The sequence below is a fragment of the Pseudorasbora parva genome, chromosome 11 (genome assembly GCF_024679245.1).
Source record: "Pseudorasbora parva isolate DD20220531a chromosome 11, ASM2467924v1, whole genome shotgun sequence".
In the NCBI taxonomy this organism is placed as follows: Eukaryota; Metazoa; Chordata; class Actinopteri; order Cypriniformes; family Gobionidae; genus Pseudorasbora; species Pseudorasbora parva.
Genome location: NC_090182.1, coordinates 25,236,374 through 25,253,863, shown reverse-complemented (window position 1 = coordinate 25,253,863; position 17,490 = coordinate 25,236,374). Strand labels below are relative to the sequence as shown.

The window sequence follows — 17,490 nt, the reverse complement described above, 5'->3', positions numbered from 1 at the left end:
TGTCATGACAGTGTAAATCGTTGATATATAACAAAGTTGCCAAGCACATGCAATGAATACAGCTCTATTGACTACAATAGAAGCTCTCTATTGATCTAGATTGTCATTTAATGAACTGGAACGGACGTATAGCCTATTATATTTTATCAGTTTTCTTCCCACAGATTCCAGAAGGTCTGCTCTTTCTGCTTCTGCCACTTCATAAAATATTTTTCTAAATGAGTACTTTATGAGTAACACTAAGTTATTAGTTAAGGATGAACTAATCATTTACAAATGACTACACAGTCATAAATAATAAGTAATATTCTTACATTTTATAAATGTTTTGTTAACTATATAAATATACTATAAATATACTATACATGACTATATAAATATAACTTACTAAGTATGTTAACGATATACAAATTTGCTGTTTTCTTAAAAAAAACAGTAGTAAATGGCTGATAAGTTATTAGTTAATAAACTATTTATTACTTATAAATCAATTAAGTATTTATGTCAAACGTTTTTGGATCATCTCAATAAACTTGCTGTTAAGATGCTAATCTTGAACAAATTATGAACAGACCATTAGTAAATGATCCGTATAAGCTGGTCTGTGTTCAAAAGCACGAACATGCAGGAAGCATGTAAGAAGAGTAATGTATTTGTTTTCAGGAGGATAATATTTATAAATGGCTTACAGTCAGGGTATATTCCAGTGGGTTTAACATCTGGAATATTTGACCTGTGATAAAGTGAACCAGTTCCACCTTCTACTGAAGATCACATCAGCTGCAGCGATTAAAGACTTTCAAGACTTGCTAAAGATTCATAATTTCCTAATAACATATAAGTGACTTATAACTGAAAGTTATTATAAAGTGTTGCAATTGTCAAACAGTGACCAATTGAATAAAAAATATTTTACATGAAATGTACCTTTCATTATGTCCAATATAAAATCCTAAAGCAAACCCAGTCAGAACTAAAACGCATATTGCCATCTCACCTGGGGGAGATATCACAGCCCTGCTGCATGAAAGCTCCCAATGAGAACCAGAGGCTGTTGAAGATGCCAAACTCGTTGGTCTGCTCCTGACTCTGCTGGTTCTGGTTCTGTTGGCCCTGACCCGGTTGGGCAGATGACGAGGAGTGCTGGTTAGGGTTCTGCTCGGTTCCTTCCTCACAGTCCTCTGCGTGCCACTCGTAGGGACTGAAGCGACTGACTAGGAAAAGCACCACGCTCACGCCGATGTAGGCAAACACAATACACATCCAGATCTCATAGGCCAGAGGGTCCAGGAAAGAGAACACACCAGGCTTGGACTTGGTGGGCTTTTTGATCATGATGGAGATGCCGAGGCTCATGAAAGGCTTGGAGAAATCAATGACTTCCTCCCTGACAAGGGTTATGGTCAGCGGGGCCACAGCTACGTCAGCTTTCTGCAGAGGAATATATGATGTTAATGAAGTATATATTGTTAAATATGTTATTACACAACAAAGTTGAAGAAGTCAATCTGGGGCAAAGTAAATGAAGAGCGGACCTGCTCTTACCTCTCCTCCATCTTGTTACTATTCTGTTTAGTTTTGTTCAGGGACTTTCAGTTTGTTTTCATTTTTCACATGTTTTTTTTTGTTCTGACTCCTACCATGTTATTATTAGTTCATATGTTTCAGCTGTGTGTAATTGATCAACCTAGATTGTGTTCACTACTTAAATTGTTCCTTCTTCTGCACTCCTTGTCCAATGTTTACATTAAGTGTGTGTTGCTCCTGCCTGGATTTCAGATATTAAATTCGTGTTAGAACTATAATCTTCGTTTTTGTCTGCCTTCCTGCAACAACCCGTGAAACATCTACAGTAAATGCCTTTCCAAGAGGATTTTTTCTCTCATTCTGTGTTATCATACTTGAGGTGAAAATATCAGGTCTTTTACTAAATTACTAAATTACTAGTAATTACTCAAACTTTTCTAACGAGGTCTGGGTTTCTCAGAAAAACTGGTAAAAACGCTATTGTGTTCTTTGGCATTTGTCCTTAACACTCTGATATTCAGGTCTGGATTTATGTAGCAAGAAAATAAGATGTAGCACTTACACCATAGACAAGCTCTCCCACCATCCCGTTCCACATCATGGTCTCAGCATCTCTGGCTCCATATTTCCCATCAGCCACTATCTTGAGTATGTAATGGTACCCCACATGTTTGGCTATCTCTGCTGCCAGTTCAACACAGTAACCTTCATATTTATCATTTCCTGTAAACTGCTCATGGTTCTTCTTCAGCATGACATATGGCGATTCCTAGTCAGGACACACAGGTAGAGCGACATATATAGTGAACAACAAAAAATAACATTATTTTTGTGAAATTGACCTGATATTTCTTTAACCATTGGGGATTCAAGAATATAGAATAACTATATCCTACAAAAATCCTATGATTTACAAATGAATGTTTGAATATTTTACATTATATATTTTATACAATTACATTTGAATATTAAATATACATATTATGTCTGTAAAAACACTTATTTTAAGACAGACAAGGCAAATAAGATAAAAAAGACAGAACTGAAGGCGCACTACACCAAATGCGAGAACTTCTGATGTCGACAGCTCCATTGATTATAACAGCAATTTAGTTTTAATCTAATCCAGTAGACACGGTGTAAGCACTATGTAAACCATATTTTAAGACTTTGAGAGCTGGGGAGAGAAATAGTTGACGAAGCAAATAAGAAATAGTGGTTTGTTAGAACTTGACAGGTTTATTTTCAGTTGACTTTTCTTGAGCATCAGGGACAGACTTGGCAATCAATTGTGTAGAAAGTGTAGGGTGATTCTATTTGTGGAAAGTCTGTAATATGAGTTAGCAGTTCAATTGTGATATTTCAGAAAGATTGGACATCCTGAGGAGATTACAACACAAATGGCACCTGAGGCCCTTCTGACAGCTCACTCAGTAACAGGACTTTCCTAAGGACCTCACAATGAAAAAGCAAGGGGAAGAAAAATAGACAATAGAGGTGAATAGAAAAGAACAAAGAATAGAAAAGAACCCCTTGACACTAAAAGCAAAAAGAGGCACTATATATATAATTTGTTTTTATATATATTATATTATTTGTTTTTTTTTCAAACACTTTTCCAGAAACAAACCTCAAAATGCTTGAAAACTGTCATATCTGCAAATATTTCAGTAAAACAAAACATTTGAACCCAACTGTGCTGCAATGCAGCTTATAAACAGACCTGAACAGCAACACCACATTACCTGCTAATGCAGACCTCTAAAATGGCCTACAGTACATGCTGTCTTTCAGAGAAATAGATGATTCTTTAGAGCACCCGTGGTGATGCCACTATTCCCAGCCTCTCTGATAAACAGTCTCTGTAGGACAAACAGCATAGCTCAGACTATTTCCTGCAATCCATCCTAAACCCTTGTGAGCGCTTAGCCCCTAACCCACACGCTGATCCATTACTGTTTTCCCCCCTCTATCACCTATTCCCCCAACATCCTTCCATCAGGAGGCCAGTCCACTCACTTTGCCCTTTCTCTGGCTGGGAAAGAGATAGGCAGTCCACATATGAAAGGTTAATAAATGCCCTCTGAAGCCTCACTTGCGACAGAATCGCTAAAACACAGTCTAAGCCCAAAGATCTCTGCCGAATGGATAAAGAAAAGGAAAATTAATCTTTTGTCCACTGCAGGCAATTCAATCCACGGGTCGCCTTTAAGTATAAGATGAAAACACTGTGGCTGGCAGAGCAATAATGTCTCATTTATAGACAGAGAACAGAAGAGCCGTCACGCTTTTATCAGCACAGAACAGCATTACCATCATCATACTGAGGGATAAAAACATGGAGGTGATGCATCAGCCATTGTAAGATATAAACAATGGAGAAGAACAATCGTGAGATGGGGGGGCTGTGTCTAAATTCCGGTATTTGCAGTTGACCAAGGGGCACTGTAATGTGGGGGAAGATTAGGAAGATTCTAAGGGCCCTGGTCACTCTCGACCACCATTTCTATATAAATATATTTAAAAATGCAGTTTATTCCTGTAATGGCAAAGCAGATGGCAAATTTTTAACAGCCATTATTTTTCAGTATCACATCCTTCAGAAACCATATTCTGATTTGGTTCTCAATAAAGATTTATTTGATTTATGTAACATAAATATGGGCTTTAGCACTGGGTAGTTGAACTTAGTTATAAAAACTAGTTACCAGGGTGGTTCACCAAGAACTAGCTGTTCCCCTTGGGCCATTTTCTTGGTTGCATTCACACTGTTAGTAGGAACTTTTTTTTCTAGATTTACAATCTGTTTAACAGTCTTGTCTAATATGCTATTAGACCTTTTATACAAAGAAAGTAGACATTTTGTGAAAAAGTATTAGTGTTTGCCTTGTGGTTGATGTCGCTAGCTGAGCAGAAATACATGTTTCACTTTGTCCCCTCAGTCACATTCTCCTTAGCATAAAAGTTTGAGAGGTCCATCTATCACCGTTTTCCATGTTTGTAGTTAGTTTGTAGAGTAAATATATAGGCTATAATATGTGAGTGTGCACAGCTTTTTTTAAATGTCAGGCGCTGGTGTTTTGCATGCTTTTGGCATATCATCATACACTTACATCATTGGTATTTTCTATTATGCTGGGTTAGACACTACTCTGAAGTAGGAGCTAATTTAGTTCCCACAAAAGGCGTTCCTATAGTTCCCTGTTCCTGTGGTGCAAGCACGGCAAAAAGCGGGTACTTCCGTCATTAGCTCTAGGAACTATGTAAAGATTCATCCAGTGTTAAAGCTCCTAAAGTTGTTACTGCCACTTTTGATCAGTTTAATGCATCATTGCTGAATAGGGCTGCATGGGCTACTGTACTCCTGTAGGGGCTTCTGGTTATCTAAAGGCACCCCTGTTAATTTGTTTAAAAAAATCTATGAACATTTTATAACAGTAGTATAACATTGATGTTTTCAACATGTTTTCAAACCAGCACAAGTTTGAACCAGTAAATCACAAAAATGATTTGAAGACATACCAGAATAGTGGTCACAATATATGTGCGGTTCTGAAGTCCGGAAGTCTCATTACTGCCTGGCATGTAGGCCGCTGTGCTCACAAATTTCTCATCCTCATTCCAGTAACCCACCTGAGAAAAGATCAAATCAGGGACAGGAACTTGAGCATCATCAGTAAAATTCCTGAGATCTCCCACAGGAGATACTACATGCTCATTTATGGCTCATTTTCACCGAACGGTACAGTATGATTCGGGACGATTCTTGCGTTTCCACCACCAAAAGTATACCCTAATTTGATAGCCATGGTGTATGCCGTAAAGTAGGGATCGACGTCAATCTTGTGCGAAGAAAAAAACACAGCAGATCTTGTTCCTGCTTCTCGGCACAAGAAGTCACAAGAAGAAGACAAGCTTTGTCTTGCATGTGATGTCATTCCCCTTTGTAGCACACGCAAGTGATGATTCTCTTTCAAAAAAATCAATGTTCTCAGTCTTAATGAGTCTAGCTCCACCTCCAATGGAAGGTGAAAAAAGGGGTACGGTACGGTATTTTGGTCCCATTCACAACTTCTGACAAACGAAACAAACAAAATAATTGCGTATACCGTACAGTAATGTGCCTTATTACACGGCTCTGAGAAATAATTGATTCTGATTGGTCAAGCGTGCATTCCAGCGGTATGTTATTCCCAGACAACAACCGCCAAAGTTGAATAACACACCAGACTTCAAGGTGTTTTACTCATGATTTACTCACCCTCGAGTTATCCTAGGTGTATAGGACATTCTTCTTCCAGACAAATAAAAACGGAGTTATATTTAAAAAGTTCTTGCTAATCCAAGCTTTTTAATGGCAGTAGATGTTGCTCTGTTTTTGAAGTCCATAAAAACTGCATTTGTCCCTCAAATAACGTGCTCCACACGGCTTCGGGGGGTTCATAAAGGTCTTTCGTCCGATTGCATTCCTTTTTAATTTATGGGAAAAGTGCTGAAAGTGCCTCTGCAGTTCAAAAGGCCGTACACATCTTGAATTGCGAGAAGGCACTTTCAACACTTTTTCCACGGAAGCCGACCGGTTTTCTTACACAAACGCAGCCGGTTCGCTTCAGAAGCCCCCAGAGCTGTGTGGAGCACGTTATTTGACAGACAGATGCAGTTTTTATGGACTTCAAAAACAGCTACAACTACTGCCAAAGCTTGGATTAGCCAGGACTTTTTAATCATAACTCTGGTTTTATTCATCCGAAAGAAGAATGTCATATACACCTATGATGACTTGAGAGTATCATGCGCTAATTTTCATTTATGGATGAACTATCCCTTTTAAGCTGTTAATTTCAACATGTATAGTAAAAATTTTATATATATATATATATATATATATATATATATATATATATATATATATATTTTTTTTTTTATATATATATATATATATATATATATATATATATATATATATATATATATATATATATATATATATATATATTATTGTTTTATTTTTTTTCCAGCAATAGATAAAGGCTTAAAGCACTTTGGAACAGTGTTTCTTCGCGGAAGCTTTGGGTAAGAGTTAATAAAATATTTAAACTCAAGACAGTATTTTTTGTCTAATTTACTTGTGTAATAAGCGGGATAATGTACACCCAGCTGGTTGTTATCGCAGAATAAACCCCTTCAGAGTGATGCAAGACTCCTCCGCTTTGCGACGGGGTCTTGATCACTCTGTCGGGGTTTATTCTGCGATAACAACCAGCTGGGTGTACATTATCCCTTACTTGCCACTTAGTAGGAAAAAGTAGTTTGCTGAAACAATAACCATGGAGCTTATAAAGTCTGTGAATGTTTCATTTAAATTATAAGTGAAAAAAAATCCATCTGAAAAGTGTGAAACAGTCTGTCACATCAAGAAGCTTCCTAATCCTTTTCCTGATATTTAAGTACTTACTTTCTTTGGTCCCGTCGGCCTGAGCTCCATCACGCTGACAGTGTAGTTTGTCCTTCGTCCTTTCTCGTTAAACTGAATGTGTCCCGTTAAGCCGTCAATCCGAACCTGAGTAAAAAACACAGAGAAGATGAGTCTTTCTTTCTTTCTTTCTTTCTTTCTTTCTTTCTTTCTTTCTTTCTTTCTTTCTTTCTCTTTCTCTTTCTCTTTCTCTCTCTCTCTCTCTCTCTCTCTCTCTCTCTCTCTCTCTCTCTCTCTCTCTCTCTCTCTCTCTCTCTCTCTCTCTCTCTCTCTCTCTCTCTCTCCCCCTCCCCCTCCCCAGAAGTACTCCTCCCCAGAAGGGTGTACATCTCTCGCAGCGCCTCTTCTGTGTGTACAGTACAGAATGACTCCCAGGCCGAATGATGGAGTTAATTGACCGAGTTGAACATCAATCTCCACGGCCTCCCAGCAGATGGACCAAATTGCCTCAGTCCAGCACACATCAGATTCTCATCAGACACAGCTGTGGGCAACTGTGAGACAGAGTCTACCTCTGCAAGAAGAACGCTACACACTGAGTTTACTATATTGTTTGAACCTCCTCACACTTATAATTAAGTTAAGTGAAATGGAGAATCGGATGATATGGCTGGAAGAAAATACCAGTGTGTTTACGGCTTCTCAAACAGAGGCATGTCTACATATTTCCAATAAGTCACATTTGGTTTAGGCTAACAAATTCTGCTTAACCTTGCCTGCCAAATTCTATGCTCTGCATTTAAGTGTTCAGACACTGCCTAAAGTGAAGATACAAACATCTGCCTAAGGGTAACACAACAAAGCCAGGTGTTGTTCTCCTCTTTGTAAATATAACTTGTCATGTGGTGTTAAGACCAGCATAAATGTTTATCGCCAACAGGCTTTATTATCTGCAGTGTCACATTTGATTGTGATGGTCTCTTTGGTGAGCTTTACGAGACAAAATAAAGACGTAATTTGCTTATTGGGGTTTCATTTTGTGCACTCAGTATAGATTAGAACCAGTGTCAGTCTTTGTGAACAACGAGTTCTTTCAAAAATAGTCTTTGTGTAGTCCCTACAGGGCAAGCTACCTGCTGAAGTGCTCTCTGAATATCAATGCCCTGGCCCCAAGGTGCTGGTGGGTTGGCCAGACATTCTCCAGCATTTCCACGGCGAGATATATCTATCCTCTGCCTGCGGAGGTTCTGGAAGGCTGTGGACATGACTTTGACCCCATCATATGTGAGAGCTCCAGTGTACTGCATACGAAAGGCAGAAAGACATATGAGAAGTACATTTTATGTATTTAGTTTTATGTAATGTATATACACATTATATATTTAATCTATACACAACCTAATTGTTATTTTTGTGTATTTCTTTGTCAGGTTAGAATCCATCCTTTACATTGAGTGCCTCACCTTCAGTCCTCGCTTGGGAACTTTGGCATCTTTGTTTTCAAAGTCCATCCACTGCTGCACTATCCTACTGACATTAGAGTTTGTGTAGTTTACCAGCTGGAAGCCGGTCACGTTCGCCTCACCCTTCTTAAACTCTGTTAAGTCAATGTCCAGAAATCCCTACAGGAGAACAGATAATATATTAGCATGACATACTGCGATTTCACTTACAGTAAAGTTTTTCATAGTCAATAAAACGAAGATTACAATCCAATTTCAACCAAATGTCAACCATTAAAGGCAATAAATTGACTAAATTGAAAAGGGAAACCAATCTGACATAGAATACGACGACGAACCCCCTGCGATTGTTCCAAAAACCTTGAAGACCTCGACAAGAAATGGAGGTTGAATTCGCAGCAGAGGGAGTCATTTCCACAGTAATGGTCAAGTGACACGAGAGAGCAGGAGGCCGGGCCTGTGGAGTGCTGTTAAATGTAATTCAGGGTTTAAAATTATAATGGAAAGAATGGTTGGGTCAATCACTTAATGAAAAAGGCTAATCCCTCACATCCACTGAGGCTGGTTATCCAAGAAAGCTTGGTTGTTATCCGATATGGTACTGGAAAAATGCAGAAGCTGTGAAAAGGAATTTGAAGTAAAAAAAAAAAATGTGGCACATAATGAGAGTTTGCTGGAGGTTTGTCTTTAATCCGAATGGCTCTACCCACTAATTCAAGGACTTTTCCCACAATCCAATCAGCTGAGGTATAGGCTGCCCCAGAGCAGCCCACACACGCTCCGTACCTGAGATCACACTGAACAGAATCTAACCTGAACTATTACAAGGAATCTTTCACGAAGCTGTCAATTTACTCCTATATGATCAAAAACAAATGCGTCGGTACTAAAGATCTGTTTGTGTTCAGCTCAACAACAAAAATATGTTAGTGTGTGTGTGTCATACTCCGTTATGAGTGTAATAGCCCTCGTCAAAGCTGTAAGTGTGTTGATCTTTGATCTTTTATCCCTTAACACGCTTGGTCCCGCAGGAGCAGTAACATGTCCCTGTGTGCCCTGGGAACATCTGCTGTGTAGAACAACGAAGAAGACTCGCTACCCTTCTAACATGACCTCACACTTGTGTCTTACCTCAAATACCCTCACGCACACATAAACAAAAGTCTATGGAGTATGCTTGGCAGACCATGCAATATCATAGTTTTTTATGTCAGACTATATAAATCTTAAAGACATTTGGTACATTTGACAGTTCGACTGGGCAATTAAACATAGTACATTTTGACATGCTCACCGACGGGCAAAAAGGAAATAGCAAGTCCCACAATTTAAATATGCAGGAGGAGGGGTTGTCAACCTTGTCAATATATATATATATATATATATATATATATATATATATATATATATATATATATATATATATATATATATATATATATATATATATATATATATATAATAATTAATCATTTTATAATGTTACAAAATATTTCTATTTCAAATAACTGCTGTTCTTTTCAACCATTTATCAAGGAATTCTGAAAAACAAAGTATCAGTGTTTCCACAAAAAATAATAATCAGCTATAATCAACTTATTTAACTAATAATAAGACATCTGTCTTGAGGAATTTTACATTGAAGACAGGAGTAATATATGCTGTAAATGAATCTTTGCCATCACTGGAATAAGTTAAAATACTAATACAAATAAATAAATAAATTGAAACATACGTGACGTTTTTAAAAAAAAAACTTTTTTACAAAACAATGAAAAACCTTACTAACCCCAAATATTTTGAATGGTCATGCATATTTTGTATAACGACCCATTTATACAAAAAATATATTATTATTATTATTATTATTATTATTTTTTTTTTTTTTTTTACTCATTTTTTCTCCAGACCCCTCAGTATCCCCTAGGGGGATTTTAGTGTGAAAACCCCCCTGACCAATATAAAAGTCTCTCTACTGGAACCTACCATTCCACAAGGACAGCTCAAAGTATCTTGTAACGTCAAATCAATTCTTGGAGGGAAGTGCTATCACATGGCTGGCCTCAGGGCTAAAGCATCACGCAACCTCGTTTCACAGCCTCATCACTCTCTCCGGTGAGAGTGAACAAGGCAATCAGAGATACACAGGCTGTCTGCATCACTGCACATATTATGCCATGCTGTTACTGAGCGCACAACTGGGACGCGTCATCACAAGCTCTCAAGTCTGAAACACGGCACATTCTTCCCTCAATCAACAGTCTTTGGAGGCAATCAACAGCTCATTCACCAAACAAATGTAAACTAAATTAAAGGAGAAAACAAAGTCAAGCAGTTCGCAGAAAGAATCTTTCACTGATTTCAAAAAGCAAAACTCTCATGGCGACACTTCAGAAACAAAAATAAATAGTCAAAATGTGTTATTTTGACAGGTTATATATTTTTAATCATTCCCAACTCTAACTTTATAGGGACAGATACATTCAAACATCTCACATATGAACCAAAGGTCAATGTATTGGAACACATGGACTAACCACTAGCTCATAGGTCCAATAATGGCAACTATGCACAGCACAAAACTTATTGGAGCAGTGTTAACTAAAACCATTAAAATATTTTTTAGTAATTGAAATAAAGCTGAAATAAAACAAGATAAAATAATTCTGATTACGTCAGCAAGTTGCTTTCTGAAGCACTGCCACTGCTCTCTCATGATTAGCCTCGTCTTTCAGTTTTTTTCCATTCAGTGGCACGTCTTTTGGCATTCCTTCTCATGTCAACTATCTGCTCTCATAGCAACAGTGACATCCTGTTTCCTGGAACAGGGCACCACCGATGATGTCCTTCACTTGTATGTGACTGATGGAATTGATTACAGGTTTTTGAAGGATTTCGTCAGTTTTTGCCAGTCTGGTTCTCTTGGCTCAGCCTAATTATTCTCAATTTCAGGCGTAGGCGGTCCTCCCACTCTAGAACTACAGTGAGGGCTCTTGCCCATCTGATCCTACACAAACTCACTGTAAACCAAGTGAATGCTTTAAGGAATGCAAGATTTTGGGTAAAGACACCTGTATTCTCATTACAAGTTCTCAAATCACATCAGTCAAGCACAAGACTCGAGACCCGCAGTCAAAATGTGAGCTATAAGGGACGCGCCTCATTAACACGCATTATGATAACCTGCCTGTGTCTGTATTACACCATTAGGGGCCAGTTGTTCAAAAGCAATGTGATTGGATCGGATCAAATCTTGAAAATGGGTTGTTTAAAAGAAAAAAGAAAATTTAATCAGGATCAAATTATCAGTTTATGTTGTTCAAAACATTTTAGTAAGATTTGTATATATGATATATGACACAAAAAAAGAACAAAAAAAAATCAGGATTACTTTACACTGGGTGATTGGGAGTTAGGTGCCTTGCTTAGAGGCACCTCAGTCATGCCCTTACGAAAATGAACCATGGTTTTACTACAAATAAAAGCAAAAAAAAAAACATGGTTATTGTAAACCATTAATCATGGTTTTGCTACTCTAAACATAGTTTAACTATGGTATTAGTGGTAAATCTGTGGTTATATATAGTAATAAGTTAGCCAAAAAACCCATGGTTACTACACTTTTACTACAAGAAAACAATGTTTTTTTGTTTTTGTTTGTAAGGATGGGTATTGAGGCTGGAAAAGAGTGCTGTTAATTCACTCCCCCACCTATATTTTCCTGAAGATCTACATTTATTGTCAGACCCGCAACCTTTGGGTTACCAGACTCTGTAACCATTAGGCCATGACTGTTGACAATTGTGCTTGCAATTTTACCCATTATCGTGCAATTTCACACAATTTCATGCATTAGAGAATTATGACCCAAGCTATACAGTCAAATACTGTGAATAAAAAATCTTTTACAGTGGTGCTAAAGATGGAAAGGTCATTTTATTATGCAAATATATATAGAGTAGCCAAGCATCCTCTAAAAAAAAGACTTTGAATAAAAGATCAATCTTTTAAAGAATAAATATCTAGAATATCTGGATATTTCCCCATTGTCTTATGTACCTGTAGCAGGTGTCCAAATCTCTCAAATGAGTAGATGGAGTTGTATCTTTTTCCGCATGGTGTCCCTGTAAATGTGGTGCAGTGAGTTGGTGATGTTACTATAGAAACTAGCCTTCACCCAAAAGGCTTGGACACAGAAGGGAAGCTTACACGGGCATCCACTCAGATACAAACGGCCATGTATGCACACACACACACTCCCACACTTGCACGCACGCACACACGCACGCACACACACAGTAAATAGAAATGAGCTCCCTGTCGTAAGACACTGGGAGTAATTTGCTCACTTCTTAAAATTTGTCCATTATGGAAATGGCAGACAGTTGCAAATCTTTCTTTATTACTTTGCACCCTTTATCATTTATCATTTACAATTACATCTAACAAACCGACCAGACCGGTTTAATTTAAAATCCTCAGCAGTGTGCCGTCCAGGAGCACACCACAGCATATTAATGCTGCGATTATCATCATTTCTGTTTAAATCAATTTAGCCCTCCATTCTCATAAGTTGAACGCACCTAAAGACAAATACTGCAGAAATCACTTGTAGGTTTTCATATTCACAGAGCACTTCTCCAGGCTACATTTATATAACATCTCATCTGTTAGTCATAGTGAGCAGCTTCTTACGATTGGTCAGTAGTGGAAAATATGCAAATCACCTGTAATATCAAGAGTAGCAGTGGCATTTGAAAGCCTCATGCTGGGGCTTAGTCATGAAATCTCTCGTAGTGCTGAAATGGGTATTTTTTTTTTTTTTTTTTTTAGCTTACCAGGTTTGCAAGGATGTAGTGGTAACTCTTTACGTTCTTCCCCAGCTCGATGATCTGAAATACACCAAATTAATGTGTATTAATTTAGACAGCACAAAACCTTTTTTATAAAAGTAAGCCCACAAATATTAATACATCACACTGCGATATAATATTTATTGTATTATCACACACAACTGCAAAAAAGCATTTTATTGTATCTTTCACTGCAATCATCAATTGAATCAGTAGGTGGTTAATGTGTAAATGTGTTAAATTATATTATCACCAGTTCTAATCTGTGAAACGTGAATATATTGCATTAAGATAATAACTCTTTCCCCGTCAGTGTTTTTTTTTTTTAATTAACAGCACCACTAGCATTTTTGATCATTTCACAAAATTGTAATGGCCCTCATAATATTTGGTCATATGACCATCTGAACATGCAATACATAAAAAGAAAGAACAGAGCCTCTGCTTTTAAACCAAAACACATTTCATTCTAGCTTAATGCATTCTGTTTTATCAAAACTTGAATGTGGGTAAATTTCATCAAAAAAAGCAACATTGAGCTAAAAGCTGAGAAAATCCAATTTTTTGTCAAATACTACAAAAAACAAGAACGATGATCAAAACATAGATGGGGTAGACTGAGTCCATCAAAACCCCTAAAGCTCCCAAAGTTTTATAACTCGTCCTGGGTTGACCTTTTAGTTTGGCAGTTTTCCTTTATAAGCTGTTTAATGTTGATGATCACGTTATTTTACATATGTATCTGCTTATATATGCTATCATTTTTTTTCTCCTGTGTTTTGATCTGGAAATGCTGTAGGGTAGATAACACTTTTGGTTAGATAAACTACCCCTTTTTTTTTTTAGCTACAGTACATGTCTGAAACTTTTAGGCAAAGTACCCGCATTTGTCTACTACAAAATGGCAACAATTTAAATTTCTTCAACTATATCACAGACTTTGTATGATTACAAATACAAGGTGGTTCTTTGTTACAACCTACCCCAGGTTAGGTTGGGAGTTGTAACACATACTGGGGTAAGTTGTGACAGGTAGATAAAATGCACAAAAACTAAGGGCACTCCAAGTGATATGACACAACAAGAGTTTGATTTTAAATGGCAGCAAATAGAGATGCACCGATAAGGTTTTTTGGGGCAGATACAGATACCGATTTTAAAAAAACAATTATTGGCCGATTCCAAAAACCGATACCGATATTTGTCACATGTCCTTTTATTTGAAAATGTGTAATTAAAATAATGTTTTGATGCTGATGGTTGGAAATTGATCAAAAAATGCATTGGTGCATCCCTAGCTGCAACAATAATATATGTGAATAGGGAGTATATGTGCATATTGTGTGTGTAAACATAGCAACACGATCTCATGGTAATGCGTACCAATATGAGTGTGAAATCTCGTGGAATAGATACGGCAAAATTTGTTTTTAATATACGCAGTTTTTCGCGTGCATATGATACGCACTTTATGGCGTGCATATGACACCTATTGGGTAGGATTAGGGTGGTGGGGTTGGGGGTTGGTATGTATAATACGCCATAAAGTGCGTATCACATGCACGCGAAAAAACGCGTACCATATGCACCCCAAAACTCATTTTGGCGTATACATTCCAGATTGCACACTCGTACTATTTATATGGATTTTCGTGAGACCGGGCTCAAACATAGACATTCTGTTGAATTATTAAAATCACACAAAATGTCCAAGTTGTATGTAAGTGGATGGTTGTTTCAAAACATGTTACAACCTACCCCGTCACTGTCACATTGTAATTATTTTTATTATTATCATTATTATTTACTTTTCATTTACCTCAAACAGTATACACCTAATTTAAGGTTAATAAATAATGATAATCGGTTAGGTATGGTAACCCTCGTTCCCTGAATGAGGGAACGGAGACGTCGGAAATCACAGACTGAAAGGGAATTATAATTCACATCAACAATATTATGTATTTATCAGTGTTCCTTTACTTCAAAGAGTACACATCAAAGTTATAGTCTAGATTCCTAGCAAATGCATGAGCTGATAAAATGTGAACCTTAAATGCAATGCAGATCACTTTGATGAAAGTGTCTTCAAAATGCTTAAAACATGTAACAATTGAATTACACCAACATCACATTACCTCTAAGCATATATCCACCAACCTCCATAAAATGACTACCATTCTGGGCAATCCGAGTTCAGGGTGTTTCACAATCAATGTTTTCAGAGTAACAAAGGAGAGGAATGAATTTGTGATGTACTTTTTCTTTTGTGTGGCTATAGAGATAACAAAGCCTCTGCAGGCATGAAGAGTACAACAGTGGTGAAAAACAATGAGTCATACGCTGACGGGGGAGGAACACATTAGCAGTTCTGTTTGGTACACACTGACCGAGGATCACAGCTTTAACCTGTGTGGATGTACGTGAGTGCGTAGTGTGCAGTTTCAATGAGTACCAAAGACTTTGACACCATCAAACTGTTATGTTGTTTTATGGCTTTAAATAAATAAAAAAATCCTCTGCATGTACTAGGGATGTGCCGGAGTAATGGGGTGCAAAGAAATAACAAGGAGTGATCGTGAAGACACAATTTTGTGAGCAAATTGTATGTATGTGAGTAGATGTTCACTTGCACAAATTTCTCTTGTGAAGTTGTGAAAGCTGACATTAGCTTATGGCCATGACAGACAGTAGCATTAGTTATTAATGGTGACCCCAGTAAGATTTAATCCGGCAGGCTAGCCCAGGGCAGGGAACATTCTTGTCAAGGACATAGCCTGGTCTTCTTGCGTATTTCAATGCTGTGATTAACATTAATGGAGGAGAGTTCCTCCAAAAATGTAAAACTCACTGTCACATTGTTCCAAACATGTATGGATTTTCTTCTGTAAAACATAAAAGAAGAGTTTAAGAAATGTCTCTGTGTTTTGACCAAGTCAAATGTAACCAAATCTTCAAAATATCTTGATTTATTTTATGCAGAAGAAAGTCATTTATTCAATTGTAATGTTGCATCCCTAATATATATATATATATATATATATATATATATATATATATATATATATATATATATATATATATATATATATATATATATATATATATATATATATATATATATATATATATATATATATATATATATATATATATTAGGGATGCAACAATACAATTATTCCACGGTTCAATACATACCTCGGTTTTTAACCACAGTTTTTGGTTCAGGTCGTTTTTTTTGCTATTCTATTCTGAGGCGACAGGAACAGAATTTTTTTTACTATACAATTTAAAGAAATATTAACATAGAGTAATAATCATGAATATTTCAAATGGCACTCGAGTGGACTCGGAAATAAGTCAGAGTCCTAATATGTTTGAGTATGAGTCCATTCCGAGTCCATGACAAGATGGAGACCATTAAAATATGGTCTCGAGACCGAGTCTCGAGTACATTCACTGGCCCCGCCCACAACATTTGAGATCGGGCAGTTCGGTCTGGACATGATCCATAGGGGAGTAATTATGCCCGAACAGAAACTGTTCGGACCAATGAAAATGTCAGGGCGGGCTTTAGACGATAATGGACAGATGATCAACAGTAACATAATCATTCACATCATCAAAGGCGCTTGGGTTGAATTTGTTCTAATCCTAAACTGATAACTTGTTCATATATGCATTCACCTTTACTATTTCTCTCAAAAATGATGATCGTGTTGGTAAGTACTCCGTGTATCCTTAAAATCTTTGAACACCGACAAAGATAATTTACATTCATCTTTTTCTTCTAATGTTACTTATTCCAGCGTGCGTGCAGACAGGGTTGCCAAGTTGTTTTAACAAAACCCCCCAACTACTAGCCCAAAACAAGCCCAATAGCCGGGATAGCGTTTTCGGGGGGATGTGTGTTATTTTGGCAAGGTTGCCTGCTAAAATTCGCATTCCTGGGTCTATATATCACATAATTGAGGTCGCTTCAACCAGCGGAAATGGAAAACATCCCTCGGGAAAACCGCAAACTTGGCAACACAGTGCAGTTGACTTCTGTTGACATTTGACAACTACGGTAACGTTATGCATCGCTCCGTTGCTCTATCCAATTGATGTCTTTCCTGGTTCGGTTGAAATACGCCCCACAATTACAGCCCAAATGGAGCAGTGTATCAGAATCATATTCTCACTAGAATTGAGTATGACGACGTCAGGCTAACATACAGTAAGCTTAAGGCAA

The 17,490-nt window shown here is 37.3% G+C and overlaps 1 protein-coding gene across 8 annotated transcripts in view; it reads right to left on the bottom strand.

Annotated features, from left to right (window-relative positions):
- Window positions 1-17,490, bottom strand: part of gria1a (glutamate receptor, ionotropic, AMPA 1a) — a 92,352-nt gene that overhangs the window by 36,593 nt on the left and 38,269 nt on the right. For all 8 annotated transcript variants that reach the window (XR_010908369.1, XR_010908371.1, XR_010908370.1 and 5 more), the window contains exons 5-11: window positions 13,242-13,295; window positions 8,404-8,562; window positions 8,074-8,241; window positions 6,983-7,087; window positions 5,050-5,160; window positions 2,090-2,296; window positions 998-1,431 (exon numbers count right to left, since the gene is read on the bottom strand). Coding sequence is in view for 5 of the 8 variants with exons in the window: in XM_067457512.1 (XP_067313613.1) it covers window positions 998-1,431; window positions 2,090-2,296; window positions 5,050-5,160; window positions 6,983-7,087; window positions 8,074-8,241; window positions 8,404-8,562; window positions 13,242-13,295 (1,238 nt within the window). In the remaining 3 variants the exon portion in view is untranslated. The remainder of the gene's footprint in view (window positions 1-997; window positions 1,432-2,089; window positions 2,297-5,049; window positions 5,161-6,982; window positions 7,088-8,073; window positions 8,242-8,403; window positions 8,563-13,241; window positions 13,296-17,490) is intronic.